Source organism: Balearica regulorum, chromosome 3 (genome assembly GCF_011004875.1).
Source record: "Balearica regulorum gibbericeps isolate bBalReg1 chromosome 3, bBalReg1.pri, whole genome shotgun sequence".
NCBI classification, from domain to species: Eukaryota; Metazoa; Chordata; class Aves; order Gruiformes; family Gruidae; genus Balearica; species Balearica regulorum.
In genome coordinates, this window is record NC_046186.1 from 32,308,588 (window position 1) to 32,326,507 (window position 17,920).

Consider the following 17,920-nt stretch of genomic DNA (forward strand, 5'->3'; position numbering starts at 1 on the left):
CTGAAAATACTAAAATCAGGGTCATCCACAGCTCTTTAAAAAATATTTCTTAGTATAGTAGGTGAATCAATGTGTCTTTCTCCAACATAAGCTTGTAATGCAATTACAAGCAAAATTTGGTATTAACCCTATTCATCATAAAACCCTAAGTATTTATTCTTCATGTCCAAGACAATTTTCCCTCATGTTCTTACCCATTCCTCAGTTTTGCCATCAGACTTTGTATATACCAGAGTCGCTATGGGCTTGACCAAAACGTATATTAACATCATGCAGGTGGTGCTGGATTCACCCTTCATTCATCGAGCAGAAGCTCCCATGCATCAATGTTAAATAAGGGTAAAATATTTGAAAACCTGTTAATTTGCAGGGGGGAGGTACATAAACATGCTGAACACGAAAATCACAAAGATGTTTCGGGAAAGTTTACAGAATCTTTAATTAAAGTGCCATCTGCCTTGTACAGACATAAAAGAATTTGTTGGACAGAATATACACAGAAGCATTATGCAATAAGCTTCCCTTTTTCCAGACACCCAGCTCAAGTACTGCAATGTTTCTTTTTCTCCTGGCTGCTCCAATATCCTGGCCGTGGTCATAGAATCATAGAATGGTTTGGGTTGGAAGGGTCCTTAAAGATCATCTAGTTCCAACCCCCCTGCCATGGGCAGGGACACCCTCCACTAGACCAGGTTGCCCAAAGCCTCATCCAGCCTGGCCTTGAACACTTCCAGGGATGGGGCATCCACAACCTCTCTGGGCAACCTGTTCCAGTGCCTCACCACTCTAACAGTAAAGAATTTCTTTCTAACATCTAATCTAAATCTACACTCCTTCAAATTAAAGCCATTCCCCCTTGTCCTGTCACTACATGCCCTCCAGCTTTCTTATAGGCCCCCTTTAGGGACTGGAAGGCTGCTATAAGATTTCCCCAGAGCCTTCTCTTCTCCACGTTGGACAATCCCAGCTCTCTCAGCCTGTCTTCATAGGAGCGGTGCTCCAGCCCTCCGATCAGCGTCGTGGCCCTCCTCTGGACTCGCTCCAACAGCTCCATGTCTCTCCTGTACTGGGGCCCCCAGAGCTGGATGCAGTACTCCAGGTGGGGTCTCACAAGAGCAGAGTAGAGGAGCAGGATCACCTCTCTCGACCTGCTGGTCACACTTCATTTGATGCAGCCCAGGGCACGGTTGGCTTTCTGGGCTGCACATGCACATTGTTGGGTTATGTTAAGCTTCTCGTCCACCAACACCCTCAAGTCCTTCTCTTTAGGGCTACTCTCAATCCATTCTTCACCCAGCCTGTAGCTGTGCTTGGGATTGCCCTGACCCACGTGCAGGACCTTGCACTTGGCCTTGTTGAACTTCATGCGGTTCACACAGGCCCACTCCTCAAGCCTGTCAAGGTCCCTCTGGATGGCGTCCCTCCCCCCAGTGTGTCAACCATAACACACAGCTTGGTGTCATCCACAAACTTGCTGAGGGTGCACTCGATCCCACTGCCCATGTTGCCAAGGAAGATGTTAAACAGTGCCAGTCCCAATACTGACCCCTGAGGAACACCACTCATCACTTGTCTCCACTTGGACATTGAGCTGTTGACCGCAACTCTTGGAGTGCGACCATCTTGAGCTGCATCCTTGCACAGTATTTCTTGAGCTGCACCCTCATGTATCCCCAGCAATGCTTTGCCAGTAAGTCCTTCCCTTCATGCCACACTTCTCACCATGGGTAGGACAAGGGCAGCTACATCAATAATGTTTTCTCTCAGACGAAAGCGTTCATTTGTCTAGCAGCTACTTCATGGAACTCTTTCCAGTTGAACAGTTTCACGTGGGCAGTGAAACGTTTCATGAGTTTCACATGGTTTCTCTCATGGAAGAACTATGGTATCCAGGTAGAAAATACTGCAGCATGATCTCTCTTGCAATCTGCTGACTTCTGCCAGGACTTGTACTGGGATTTCTCCCAATAAACATACCTTTCCCAATGACATTGAACCGTAATGACTGACAATTACGTGGGACAATGTTAGCATGAACTTTGCTTAACAAAGAAACATTTTTTTGCAACTACCAGCAAATATTTAATTGCCTATTGATGTTGTCAAGAAATAAAGGGGAATCTTTTCCTGGATATTCAGCACAAGTCGTACTCGTGACCTTGTATAGGTACTCTGGACTTCAAGTGACTTCTCTTAGGAAGTCTAGTATTTGAGAAACATGAAGCCAAATAGCTCTAAATCATAGAAATGACAAGATGTATTATCAGTCATTTTTCTTTTAGAAATTGGAGAGGAGGGGCTGATAAGGGAAAGGAATTACATTACATGTACAGAGGGACCTTTAAAACATGTTTTGAAAGAGAAAGAGGTTTCTGTGATTATGATTATTATTTGCATTTGAGTTCGAAGTGATTCCTAATTCTGCTAAGTGTTGCAAAAAGATATTCAATTACCATAAATCTGTTTACAAGTTTTTTATTTGATGTAGTATGAATTTATTCATGAATAATAATTTATATTATTAACACAAATTATACTGATAATATAATCATAAAATATTTGAATGAGTAATTAAATCAAGAAGAAAGATCTTCCATAGCCTAATTTACAATGTAATATGCATAGTCTTTACATTTTCAAAATATTGTTGTGATTTAAAGGACAGAAGGATCTGCTCTGATTATGTAGTACAGCAGCATAGAATTTTGCCATCTGCGATATGTGACCAGTGATCATTGCTGACTTTAAAGGTCTATTTGGAAGCTTAATTCATTGATATTTTGTGATTCTGAGATAGAAATGGCTGTGATTTCACAAGAAAGTTGAGCATGTGACTACCTTTGAGTATATGAGTAAATCTGCTGAAATCAATGGCATATGAAGTTATAGAAATATTTAAGTATTATGCTGAACCATGGCCTTAGAGAAGCAATGGATTATGGCATTCCTGAATTCCATTTCCTACAGTAAAAATCTGAATTTTAAAATCATTTTGTCACAGAGAGAAAGTTATTCCATAGTTAAAATTTCCAAAGTTAAAAACAAACCAAACTTTTAAGGAAATTAGTTTGGAGAAGTGGAATTAATTCTGTTTAAAATAATCTATTCATTTTTATTTTCTTCATGTTTAAGTGACTTCAAAATTGCACATTTGTGAAGCTCAGAGCTATGGAGCAGTAAAATATTGGAAGTTTTAAAGCAAGTGAACTAATATTTTTCCAAAGCAGACATTTTTTTATAACATCTCATCAAGAAATAAAGTAGCAGTACGAGTATTGTTATAACTCTTTTATAGGAATCTGTAAGAAATTCCAATTTGCATTGTACTACATACTGCTATTAATTAACATATCACTGAAAATGAAGGATGGCTTCATTCAACTAATACTGCAATTGTTTTCATTAATTTAAATGTGAGATGGCCTGAAAGATAAAAAGACACTAGACATTAAAACACAACCATAAGAAAAGTTCCAGCTGAGGCCATTGTTTCTGTATTTCTGACCTTGAGTGTTTCATTCCTCCATTTTTCCACAACTGCTAACATCTTTGCATGAATTTATATCATATAACCTTTAGAATAACTTAGACTCTTTAAAGCATTTACTAGTACTATTTTCGTACACATCCACCAGTAAAACTAGATATCTTACTCACTGAAAGCATAGGGCAAAAAAAGAGCAATAAAAACTTTCTAAAGTAAGCTAAAAATGGTTTTCTGTTTCTATAAAATAACTCCTCCGAACATTTTCTTTAAAATGTCATGACTTCAGAGTTTGATAGCTGACAGCCCTGCAGGGTTAGAAGCAAGGTCTGTGTGTCCAATTGGAAAGTTGAGAATTTTTCCCTTTACAAGTTATTGCCTCTAGCCCTGCAGGACTACTAGGTATTGGACTTAAAAGCAGTGACATTTTTAAATACAGAATAGATGTTACTGGCTTGGAATTAAGACTTGACCATTCTAAGGGTCAGGAGGTACAATTTTGTATAGAGGAAGGCAACATTGTGAAGAAAAGAAGCAAATATTTTTGTAAGTGCTTAACATTGAAGATCATGCACGGAATAAAAAGTGTGAAGCCATCGTTAGGGTAAATCTAAAAGTAGACCTTATGAAGTATATAAAAATCAGATAAGATACAATAACAAGTATCACCATTGCAACATCTATTGTCTATGTCTACTATACATACATACATACATATATATATATATATATATGCACTCACCCCTACAAATTCTATCTATCTTAATAAAATACTGTGAAATATTTCAGGTTGTGAGTACACTTGTAAAAGCCCAATTCTGCACTATAAAATTACAGAAATAAGAAAATCTCTCTCATGTGAGATAAAACAGTAATGCAAAGCAATAAAGGTTTAATTCTGTGCAATGTCCACTTATGTCATGCCAAGAAATTCCATTTGTAAATTTAGGATGTTATAGTACCTCAACATCATATTGAGGCTCAGCTAAGATACTGCTGTCTCAGCACTATGTTTTGGGTTTAATATGCATATGCAATGTGGAACAACCAGCAAACTGAAATGTGATTAATTTGAAAGCAAAACCTTTAAACCAGGAATAATAGTTAGAGTATAAGCTGGGCCAAACAGGCAAAAGATTAGTCTAGCCACAGCGTCCTGCCTGCCACAGTGGCTGTTAACAAATGCCTAGAAGAGTGCTTAAGAACAAGGTACTTATTTAGTAGATATTCCCCTGGTATGCCTTCCAGATTCCAGCAGGTTTATGATGTACAGTCAGATTTTTTTATCTTTGTGTTCTATAGCCCTAAAAGATTTTTTTTGTCTGTGAATTTTTCTAATCACGCTTTCAGGTCGCATAATCTTCTGTCATTTATAACCTCCTGTGGCAATGATTTCCACGGTTTAACTACGCCCTGTGAGAAAAAATGCCTCCTATTGTTTGTTTTGAATATACAGCCTAATAATTTCATTTAATGCCCTTAGATCTTGTATTACAAGGAATAACAATAATTTCTGGTTCATTTCCACCGTGGCACTCTTACAGACCTTTATCAGACCTCCCTTGACCGCCTCTTACCCAGACTGGAGGGACTTACCTTATGGAAGCTGTCCCATATCTTCGGTCAACCGGCCCCTTTCCCTATAGCTCTCTTAGGTCCACTAGATCTGTTTGAGTTAGGAAGAGATCAGATCTGCATAGTGCGTTCAAAATGTGGGCATACAGCAGACTTTTTTAGAGTGGCATAGTCATATTTTCTGTTTTGCTATTTTCAAACCCCTGCCGAAAACTAATATAACTGAAGAACACATCATGCGCTTGACATGCTCTAGCATCTTTGAATTAAAATATACACATAAGTTTTCTCCAATGCATAGTCAGTAGAAAGATGTTTGCTTATATGTAATTTTAGATATCATTTAGCTGTCTGAGAGATCAAAATATAGTGCCAGGTTCTGATGTGATTTATACTGAGGATACTCCATTGAAGTTGACAGGACCAATCAATATACAGCATGCACTGACATGAACTGGATTCATGACATACCCTGAATACTATATATGCACAGACAATGATTGCAATTGCACTCATCATTATGTAATTTCTAGGAGATATATTCTAGCTAATAAGCTTCATGTACTAAGTAGTCTGTATATAATTCAGATTCAGTAGTGTAATCTAAATTAATTGTATTCTTTATTTATTGCACTTTTAAAACATCAAGTAGCGTGAGAACATAACAGAATGCAAATTACTTCAAAATGTAAGAAGATGCTGTAGCAATTTCTACTTGCAACACTATGTCTGACTGAAGGGAAAGGCATTTCAGATTTGGAGTTTTCAACTAAAGCATGCCACATCTATGTGACGCATCACAGACGGACAGACAGACAGACAGCTCGTGATATGTCTTTCATGCCGATGAGAGTGGATTCCATTCTGCAAAAACTGTTGCATTAACTGAATAACGTTACTGTATATGTTTTAGATACATATTCTTTCAATATTCTATATGATACAATATTGTAAGCATCAAAAATAGTGCATGAGACCTCCATACAGAGGTAGAAGGAAATAAATATAGCACTGTATTTGGTTCTATTTTCCTTTGAGCCGAGGAGTAATTTACCTTCACATTTTTATTTTGGCCTTGAGTCCTAGGGATGTCCTCCTAATTTTCCCATGCCGTATGTTGACATTCAGGATGACACCATCCGTCTCTGTTTTAAGGCTTTCAGCTGAAAGGTACTATTTAATGTGGGTAGACCATTAGTGTATTAAGATTGATTATTTTGGGACACTTTTTTCAGTCCTTTTCTACCATACCTGAAGGCTGAAGAGTACACTAACTTTGTCAGTCAACAGAAGACAAGCCCGTTATTACAAGCCCTGTACCTGCAGAGCATCAGGAATTCTTCTTGTGCTGTTTCTCACAAGGAAGATAGATACATACAAACAAAAATTCTCAGGAGATGGAAAAAAGTGGATAGGGTAGTAAGCTTTTCTCATTTGTTCAGACAGGCTTTTTTTTGGCATCTAGTTAAGGCACATACTCCCTGATACCTCCTCTATCCCTTTTTTTTAGACTGTGAAATAAAAGCACTTATCCAACCTCTTAACCAATCTATATAATTTTTAACGCCAGCAGTCACATTTGTCTAAACACACAATCTAGCTGACATGTGAATAGCTGACATGGATTTACCAGACGAGTAAGAGGACTTAAATCCTGGGTTGCCACTGTTCAGTGCAGTACATTTTTCTGGGACTTCCAGATATACTGTTGTTACAAATAGAAATTGTCTGTTGCCATGTGAATGCATCAGACATGTTGCACACGTGCAGATCAAATTCAGAGCATGTCCACAGAATCCACTGGACCTTCTGCACCACAGTGGCTTCCTCTGCAACACATGCCCTTATGCTATTGAGTCAGCATTATGGCTGGTACATAAAGTTCACTGTCCAGACATGGCACAGCGCAGATCCTCATTCTTTTCCCAGCATTTTCCAGATGAAATATGGAAGCATTTGTTTTCATGTGTTGTGATGCAGTGTGATGCACACCTCCTCCTTCTAGCCTCTGTACTAGGCACTCACTTAGGTGTTATCTCTGGAGATTATCATTATCAGCTGATTTTGTTTTAGGCAAGACTACCATTACACAGGTGTGAAGTGATTAAAAAGCATGTCAGTTAGGTGTAATTTACTTTACGGGGCAGTTGGTCAGTAAATACATCCTCTCAGGAAGATTCAGCTGAGCAGTAGCTCACATAACTGCAGTCCAAAGTGGCTACATTCAAACCATTTTGAGTCTGGAAACTGAACAGACATGTTAAGAAGTCCTAAGTTAATAAGCCTTACTGAAAGGCAAGAACGTCAGGGCTGAGACCGGCTTAGAAGAGTCCAAATTATAAATTAAGCAGGTGTCTCTTACATCTTGTTTTTCTTTTAACAAAAGAGCCTCCATTTCCTAAATCTGTACTTGACTTTGACTCTATAATCACAGTGATTTTCCCACAACTTAAAAAAAAGTTAAAATTATTAAGATAAAAAGATGCATTACCTTAAAATATCATAGAAGTTAGCTGTGTGAATTGTGGAGTTTTCAATGTACAGCTTACATCTATCAACTTTAGCGACATCTGGGTTGTTTAGTTTGGATTTTTAATCAGATCATAAACAACACTGTAAGAAAGCTTGGTGTTTAGCTCTATTGCATTGCATTTGCTGTCAGCTAGGCATATACAAAGTCACTGCATCTCAACTGCTTGCGTAGATTTTTTGCATTGCCCCATTTTAATAAAGTCTCAGTCATCGTATCAGATAGGCAGATACCTGCCACTATAGATACTTCAGTCCTTAATGGACTTTGTCAGACCTCCTTTCCAGTCACCGTACAACTCTAGAGAATCCTAAACCCAAAGGTTCTTATGAGTTTTATGTTAAGCTGCTTGGTCATCAAGTCTTCATTCTAATAAACTCAGAAGAACCTCAGCATTAACTCTGATCGAGATACAAAACCAAGTCATCTCTCTGTCATTCTTGACTGTGGCCTTTACTTAGCAGTGAATTGGCTGCTACATAAAACATGGACAGCGCATGTATGAAGACCTATACTATAGGTCTTTTGTCCAATAGTTCAATGATTACAAAATTCACCCAGGACACGAGAGACTTACCCAAGGTGAGGTTTCATCTGTGCTTGCAAAATTCAGAATCTTTGCAGGAGGAATGACCAAATTCCAGGCTTCAGGGCATTTTGGAGTAAGGAAGCTTCTGTAATTCCCTCTACTCACCATTAGCCCTATTCTTTCATACTATAACTAAATATTGATTTTCTGAAAGGGAAATACTACTCACTTTTTCAATCTGCAGTTAAGGTTTTCACTGAAGATATGCAACCAAAAGATGTTAAGCATCAGTCACTACAAACCCCTTGTCACCTCAAACTGGCTAATTACTATGTGTCTGATCTCAGTCAAGAGCAAATAGCAAACTATATGCCTTTGTCCTATTGAGGTATTTGGATCAAATGTGTTTTTAATGTGCAGACTGATAACCAGTAAAAGATTTGTCGCAGGTTCAGTCAGGGTGCGCTCTGACTCACCAAAGAGAGAATAGGGAGATAAGCATTACTCTTACTGAAGCAGTTGTTAATTGGCCAGTCAGGTACACAAGATAACATCTGATTCAACAAAGAGACATCTCTAAGGAAGAAAAAAATTACTTATTTTAATTAAGAGGGATGGTCAGATAATCTCCCAAATAAGAAAGAAATCAATCCATTTGAGGAAAAACAGATTAGATCTGTTTAGACTCCTGGGGAGGACTTATAAAAGAGGACTGTTAGAAAAAGCAAGTGTCTTACACAAGGAAAAGGACATAACCTGAGGCCTAATGTATACAGAAAACAGAACTCTTTATAAACTGAATGTTTAGGAAATCTTGCAGAATACAGATGGATAAAAGGGAAGACATACTGCTGACATAATCCCCATGTCAGTAGAGCAAACATCAGTTTTATTTTATTTCTTTATTTGTGTCTTATAAACATTTGTAACTGTGTCCCGGTTTTTGTTTCTTTCTTTCTTTGGTTGTTTTATCTCAGCCTGGCTTGAGTTAAGTTTGTTTTCAAAGTATAAGCAGACAGAAAAAAGTCTTTACTTCTTTCTTTAACATTGGACACTGAGACAACTTAGTTCCAGTTACCATAGCTCCACAGCCTGTTCTTCAGAAAACCCAACAGGTAACAGAGTTGTAGGATACACAGTAGGATTGTGTAGAAGCAGCAGGTGCTATCACAAGATCCAGGGGAGGACAAGCTGACAGCCAGGAGGGTTCTTAGTCATGCAGCTAAGATATGAAGGAACGTGTGTGAAACCTGAGGTTCTTCAGAGAGCTTGCAACACTGATGTTTGAATTGTCAATCTGCTGAATAAGTAACGCCGAGTGGAGCGGGAACTGGAACGCAGGTGTCAATCCCTGTCTTCCTGCAGTTCAATTACAAGGTCAGTGCTTTGCTTCACCTTCTGGCCCAATGCATAGTTCTGTTCACTGAGAACCTCCTTCAACAAGAAGGTGTGAGGCTTCTTTCACACCAGAATATACTGTAGTCCAGGGTTGGGTCATCTGCTGCAAAATATCATTTCAACACCCTGCATGCAGAGAAGAAAATTGAAGTCACCTCTTCTATCTCACAGCCACTGAGTTGTTAGATAAAAGGGAGGCTCTCCACTGGACATCTTTGATGTGAAACCTAACTTCAGACTTTGAAAGGCAGCATGTACACACTGAGCTCCGAACGAGAACTCAGCTCTCTTGTGCATTCACCAGAGCAATGGGGATCATTTCAGTGCCTGACCACTTAATATGTTTGCTTCTGCCATTCTCATTTTGTGGCTTAACTTTCTTTCTACATTATAATTGGCATCTCTGGAGCCTAATTCAAAGCACTCTCTGGGGAGGGTGGACATGTACTGGTTTTAATTTTATCTGGCCATTCAATCTATAATAGCATAGGATGCTGTAACAGTAACAGTGATGGAAGCCCAGCCTCTGTTCTTCTCCTCATCAATTCCATTTCACACTTGTTCCTCTCCCTGCTGGTCATAGCTGGCCTTCAAACTTGAAATAATGCTACTATGCTTTATTGCTAATCTTGTCATTTGGAAGAAATATTAATGATAGCTACAACCCTGATCCAGGCTTTGACGTTCTTCATTTCCAGGATAAACTTCTGAGCTCCTAATCTTTTCCAGCCCCTGCTAATATACAATTTACAAGAATCTTTTTTTGCTAGGAGTCCCTGTGAATAATAGTAGAGTGTGAAAGATTTCACAAGTTGGTCATTGGGAAAACACTACATGACAAATTTTCCCTAGCTCACCATAAATCTACATAAATATTTATAGTCTGAACAAACCAATATGAAGGAATTTACTGATTTTGTGAGGAGTGAAAGCTAATAAAATATTTGTTGAAGTCTATCTTTTCTTCCTACTAAATATCAGATAATGATATCCTATAAAATTAATCTAGTTGAAAATGAGCAATTTTATACATATCCAAAATGCTACTAAAGTCCCTACTGCAAACTTTGAGAATATACACGTTAACACAGCAAGTCTCTATATGCCTTAGCCCCAAGAAACCAGATATGTCATACAGGAACTTACATGAAGAGCATAAACATACCCACAGTGAAGTAATGCACGCTTGCAAAATGTAACGTGATCATCGTTCTCTTGGTTATTCAGCATTACCAGGTTTATCTCCCTTTCACAGTGAACAAACTTAGCAAAACTGTTTTGAAGTGCAAGACAAAATTAGAGTACGGACTGATACTGAATAAATGAGACCTCATCAGGAAGGAAGGGAGACAGCAATTCACTATGTAGAGTTTGTTTCAATCATTATTGGATTTATGCAAATAAGAAATACCCCTCTGTTGCTTCCTGTAGTTTCAAGGAAATCGTCATCCGGGGACAAGATATCCTGGAAGGGAAGTGCGGCCTCTTGTCTGCTCTATTCGTTCTGGAGGTTCATGGAGAAAGAAGTCATAGTTCTAATAAATCCTTAGCAGATACCTAAAATCTTCGCCAGCGTGTACATAGCAGGAATGCCCAGTACTTACTCCTATGCTACTTTTTTTCAGAGATGAAGCTATGGAAAGCGATTGGTTTCCCTCTTTCTCTCTCTTTTTTTTTTCTTTTTTTTTTTTTTTACCAATGTTCATCCTCTTAGGAGATTTTCTCTATAATCTTGGGAAAGGGGGCAGAATGCTCTTGTTGAAGTGTCTATCCATTACACCCTTTAAAATACAGAAATAGAGCTGATTGACTGTAGTTTTTCTGGTGTTGTTTGAAAACATCATTGGATCCTGTAACTGTAATAATGATAAGTCTGCGTTATAGCAGTAGTACAGAGCACCACTAGTCAAGAACTATGCAGTAGGAGGCAGAAAACTCCTAGTATTTGTCTCACCCCGTTTTTGTCACATCAGTCCTTCAGAATTCCTTTTCCTTTTACACTTTGATACACTTGCAGTGTGCTAATGGCAGGGCAACTATTGATTACAGCACAGCTTATGCACGCTGCGCACTAGATCATGCCCTAAACTGTACAGACAGGAAAGTTATAAAGAGTAATAAAATATTCCCCCAAGCATTAGTACTCACTTCCATAGCTCCCCTTTTGATGAATCATTTGTATATAGTAGTCAAACTGGTAACCGAGGCAATTTTTGATCTTCCTTTGGACTTTTCTATGAGTTGAACGTTATTAGAAAGTTAATGTAACAATGTATGCTTGTAACTACAATGGCTCTGTTATAAAATCTACTTTTTAGGGATTAATATCTCATCTGGTTTAAATCATATTGGAATAAAACTTGGTTTCCAACCCAGATGCACATTTGGTTTACAAAAAAAATTATTCAAATAGGATTTATTTTTTTATACAAAGATCAGCAAGAAAATTAATTTTTCAAGGATTTCTACTTTCTTTAGCAAAAAAATAAATTCACAAGTATGTCACTGAGGAAAAATAAACAATTCAATGCCTGAATTTCTTTAGGAAAATGAACTCCCCACAGTATTGTGGTTGGAAACCCAGTTGCAAGATATTCATCACCCAGCTTTTTCTTCTGATAACACAGAAATTCAGACACCCTATTGGGGACATTCACAGTTTTTTAGACATGTAGTCATAAGGCAATTATTTTTGTCCCTTCTATTTCTTTTAATTTCCATGATTTCATGCATTAGTTTTTCTTAATTGTGTGAGGGGGAAAAAAGCCCTAAGTCATAATGACATAATGTTAATCATATTAATAATTTCAGGGTAAACAAACTTGTGTTAAACTACAGTTTTATGTGTGACATTATTAAGCAAAGTGTATTTGCATCCACCTTTGTCTTTTTTTTTTTTTCTTTTCTTTTTTCTTCTTTTTTTCTTCCTTAAGAAAAAACTGTGGAGATAAACCAGATGTTGCCACATACTACTGGTAGGGATAAGATTGATCACAGCAGAAATTATGCATACTAAGAGTTAGGTCATGTCTCAGACATATGGACACGCACAACTGAAAGGAGACTCCTGCAGTTGAGCCTTCCCTATGGCTTCCCTGGGATTTCAGGTCCAGGTGTAAAGAAGTAAGCAGGTGTTGGAAGGACTTTATCTTCACTAATGTGCCAGCTAGCACATCCAAACAGGCACAATGATGTACATAATCTGCTACTCATAAGGGCCATGAGCTTATTTCCTATCTTTTGCTAGGCTAAAATATTCTTATGTCTGCATTTTCCCTGTGCTTCTCATCACTATGTGTCATTCTTTACTGAGAATAGAGTTGGAATGCCAAAGTCTGTCCTAAAGGAAAAACAGCACCTAGTTGAACCGAAAAAAATGTATAATAATGTACACATCCAAGAAGTGGGGAGAATTAAAATTATCTCAGGAGAAATAATATTACAATTTCTTAACTTCTGTGTAGTTTGCTTGCTACAAAGCTATTATTAAATAACTTAATGGTAGAAAAGAGCTCTCATCCTACTTTAAGCGCAAATATCAATCATCAAAGAAATTACTAAAGTAAGCTACCATGAAATATGTATAGCCAAGATGTTAACTCTTCGTTCATGATGATCAAAACCCAGGCAACTACTTGGATCACTAGTTGCCAGTATGGAAAAAATAGTTAACATATTGTTAACTTCTTTCTTCTCTGTGTCACACCATCTCTCAAAAAAAATTGTCTTCCATTTGAAAAAAAAAACTCAAAATAAACTAATAAGTTAGATAGAGTACATTATAAGGTGAAGTCCTTTCCTAAGTGAGTGGTTTTGACAGCAATGTCTTAGCTGATTTTTATTCATCAGTTAGTTAGACAAAACAGTAAGACATGTATATTATTAATTTTAACAAAATATGTTAATAGTAAGTGTAAACCATGTCATGAGACCAAGAAAAGTACTGCAGAATAAGGGAAACATAGTTGCTAGCATATCAAATGTGGCTTGATCATCAGTCCATGTCAGATTGGCAGTTGTGCCTATGAATAAATCTTTTATTCTACAAAAATGCTCCTATCCTATAAACTGCATTGCCATTTCAATATCTGAGACAGTCATATAATTGTTTTCAGTAAGGAGCATCATTTATATACCATGCAATATTGCATAATACATTATTAAAGAGTAAAAACCACATTATTTCTTCTATATCATACACAATTAAAATACGTTTCTATACATCATTTGGCCATTATTTCCATTGCACTGTATGTTCCCAATTCTTGATTTTAACTAAGAAGTTTACATTACACTCTGAAAGGGTTTTGAAAAGGCACTCCAGCATTCCCCTAACTGTAGGACTACTCTGAGAAGGACACACTCATATGCAGATGTTGGAGCTGAGATTTTTTTGGTGCTTACGCCATATTAGCCATAGATCCATGGCCCCAAATTACATCCTGCTTAGGCTTTTCCCCCTACTTCCCTGCTTTCTCTGCTTTTTCCTCTGCCTCAGCTGCAGGATGACACAGGATCTGCAATGGTGAATCTATGCTTCTTGGGAATTCCTTTGCTTATATCATGGGAATTCTGCCAGGTTGATTAAATCATCTGTAGCTCAGTGGAACAGTACAAAATTGCCAATAATGGGCATGAACCTCCATCTATATTTGCTACGTATTTTCAATTTCATAATTTTCCTTGATATAAATAGAAAGTGTTAACAGTACCTGTCACTCCTTTATAGCTTTCTGCATAACAAGAAAGATCTGCAGGAATAATAGGTGCCCTTTTGCATATTCATATGATAACCCTTATCATTAGAAACACAGTCAAAGAAAATCATACCAAAAAAGAATTAAACTTCCATATATGAGATAGATTCTGATTGGCCCAGAAGAGTTGCATTGTAAGAGGGACATATCATTGATGGACGTCTTCATAAAAACTGTAGCACTGAGATGTACTAAATATAATACATCTGTTTTAACTGCATATTTCCATTCCTTATTTACTTTATACCTAAAATCAGATACTGGTTCTATGTTGGCAAGTCAAAATGTCCAGCGTCTCTGAGTTAGTAATCATACATTTACTGTTCTGCAGGTGTGAGCATCATGCAACAAATTGCAGTTACGCTTTTCTTCTGGATTCTGCTCATTAATCCATTTCCTTCATGGATTTAGTATAACATTCTGCACAGCTTCTGTCAGCCATCATTTCAACAGGCTACAAATATACTTATTAATGAGGCTTTTTTTTTTTTTTTTTTTTTTAACTGCATTGGTGAGAAAAGAGAGATAGACCACATTTAATCACTGAATTTTCGTCTGTTACATATTCAAATATAATGCTGCTAGGCAAGAAATTGAAGTGTATCACCGAAAAAAATGAACAATGAAATGTAAAAAGTGTCCATATTAGGCTGACTCTGCTCCTGCCATGTCAATGGATGTCTTATTGTTAAATTCAATTAGAGAATTCATTTCAGAGTGCTTTTGGAATTTCCACTAAAATTTTCAATAGTATTCAGGAAGTTTTGCAAAATACATAGTATATTTGTAATACCTGGTGATACAGTACAACAGTGAACTGCTCAGCTAACTTTTGACTGAGATTTTGTATTTGTGCAAGTGACTTGAAGAACAGAACGAGCCCCTCTAAACCTGGTGGACTGCCCATGATTTATACTAATTTAAATATAATTATAATTGTAACAGATGTTTTGTTTTAAATTAAACTGGTCTCTGTGGTTGTCTACCTTTCATAATTAGAACTTGTCTAACTCTATGGGTTGGACACCATCTGCAAGGATTTAGTGCTAACAGTATGTATTGTGCATCCAGTGCTTTGCAGCATAAGGTGAATTCAATATATTAAATCTTATTCTTAGGATGAATAATATCATCCTTTTGTTTTAAAACATGCCAATTTCTCTTAAGCTGTCATTCTTTAATATTTAATCAGCACAGATAAACGCATTTCATTTGGCCTTAACTATGTGTCACAATAAGATAAGAGACAGGAAAGCTAATAAAATAAATCAGTTAAGTTATCCAGAAGATAATGCTTCAGAATTTAGAATATATAACTATATTTTTCAAAGTGGATGTTGATTTAGCCTATGGCTCTCCGAAAGACACAATTTGTGAGGGAAAGCTAATGGACAGCTTTAGTGGCTTGAAGAATTGGTGATTTTCTCTCAATTGTTTCCCTCAGTTGCTGTTTGTTTTGTTTATTACAGGACACTGTTCTGAAGACGATAGTGTGTAAGGGTTACATCTGGTGTGTGTTCAAAAACTAGTGGCGCAAAATGCTGAGGTGGGCAGGGGTGAACTGCACTCTGGGATAACAAATTGCCTTTGCATGAGGGCCCTGGCATACAGAATCACACGCAAAGGTGGGTTGTCGAGGCAGAAGAGGTGAAAGGATGATCACAGGGACTGGAAATTATGATTCCCCCACCTTGTTTCTTCCGCCTTCGTTATTCTTTTTTCAAGTCATTTAGTGACCTGAGGAGAAATGGACAGGAATTGACAGCATGCATGCTGCTGCTGGCAGCAGAGTCGCTGCAGTTGCTTCCTGGACATGAAAGGAGGGGAAAAAAGAAGAAAGAAACTCAATTGTTGTTCTCTAAACATAACATATGTAAGGATAATAGGTTTGATTTAGTTGAAACCAACCCCCTTTTCCTGCAGAAATTATTTCCCCCACACACACTGCAGTTCAGGAAAAGGGAGAGATGATTTTTTGTCTCTCCCTCTCCCTCTCCTTGCCTGCACAAAGAAAACGTGGGTTGATACCATTTTTATTGTTCTGCTGGGGTGGGTTTCAGACCTTGCATTAGCATATTGAATGTCTAATTGAATTCGGGGGCTGTGTTAATCATCTTGTTTTGTTTAGGGGCGGTTGGTGAGAGGTGCCAGCAAATGATCGCTTTGGCTTGGGGTTAGCATGGTGCTGCCACCCCAAGAAAAAGAAATCGAGAAGGGGGAGGGAACTAGGGAAAGGCGAGTTGACTGAGTGATGTCTGGAGGGCGAACTCGTGTGTCTCTTTGGTGATGTTGTGTGCTGCTGTACTGAAATCCACCCCTCTGCTGGAGCTAAGGCAAGAGTTGGAGGCATCTGATGCTGCCGTTTCCAGGGTGAAATTTCTGAGGCTGATCACTAAAAACAACAACCAAAAAAATCAAAAATCCTCAGCAAAAATAGCCATCAGAACAGAAGATCCGGCATCTTCCTGGTCCAACTGGCATAACCCAGTCAGACGTTTGAGAACCATCTGCCTTTAAACTAGCCACGCACACACACGGGCGGGGGGGGGGGGGGGGGGGGGGGGGGGGGGGGGTGGAGTTGGGGGGGTTGGGAGGAAAGAAAAGACAAGCAAAAAAAAAAAAAGACACTACAACTACCGACCATCACATTTTTTACAAAAGAGCCAGAAACAGACCCGTTAGGAAAAGAGAAAAAAAAAAAAAAAAGAGAGAGAGAGAGAGAGAAAGCCTCCCCCTCTTCCCCGATGAGTTTTTCGCAGTGCTCTGGTGAGGCTCGGAGGTGGCTGGCAGCGCAGGGGGCGGCTGCTGCCGCGGCTGGCGGGGCTCCGCGCAGCGCAGCGCGCCGGGCTGTCAGCACCGCCGCGCTGGACAGCTCCGCTCCGCGCCGCTCCGCTCCGCGCCGCCCCGCTCCCCGCTCCCCGCCCGGCCGCGCCGCGGGGGCGCCGGCGGGGCCGGTCCTGCCCCACAACAAGTACCTCTCCGCTGTCCGGGAACTACGCTACACTCTCCTCGCGAGTAAACTGCATTGTCTCCTCACGGAATTGGCCGTCAGGCGTAATTATCCCGATTTCCCCCCCCCTCCCTCCCCCCCCCCGCCCCTCTCTCTCTCTCTCCTTTGCAGGAACGACTCTTTGGGAACCTGGTCCACCCAGGGATGTAAAACTGTGCTTACCGATGCATCCCATACGAAATGCTTATGTGATCGTCTCTCTACCTTCGCCATTTTGGCTCAGCAACCTAGAGAAATAGTAAGTAACAAAGGGGGGAAAAACCCCCAGTTTTAATGCAAAAGGCAATAGCGGGAGGGGGGCGGGGGGGGTGCGGGGAGGGGGGGGAGGCTGGTCGAGCTTTCCTCTCAGGTATATTGCAGACATCGCATTGAGGAATTGTTTAATATTGCAGGTAGGCAAATGTTAGTCTCCTGGTGTCTACAGTGTCTCACAGAAATGAATTCCAGATTCTGTGATATAACTAAATCCTAGTGAAATTTGCACATTCTCGAACTCTGAATTTTTCAGAGAAAGCCTTCTAATTGTGATGCAAATGTGTTGAAAACTTTTGTATTGAACAATTATCAACTTAACAAGCTTTTTAAAGGTTGCAAGCCTTTCCAGGGGAATGTACAGGGCTTTATTATTGCTCTTGGT

The 17,920-nt window shown here is 38.9% G+C and overlaps 1 protein-coding gene across 5 annotated transcripts in view; it reads left to right on the forward strand.

The window, feature by feature from the left end:
* ADGRB3 (adhesion G protein-coupled receptor B3) overlaps positions 1-17,920 on the forward strand; it is a 472,696-nt gene that overhangs the window by 353,493 nt on the left and 101,283 nt on the right. For all 5 annotated transcript variants that reach the window (XM_075747416.1, XM_075747418.1, XM_075747419.1 and 2 more), the window contains one exon: positions 17,395-17,521. In XM_075747416.1, the coding sequence (XP_075603531.1) occupies positions 17,395-17,521 (127 nt within the window). The remainder of the gene's footprint in view (positions 1-17,394; positions 17,522-17,920) is intronic.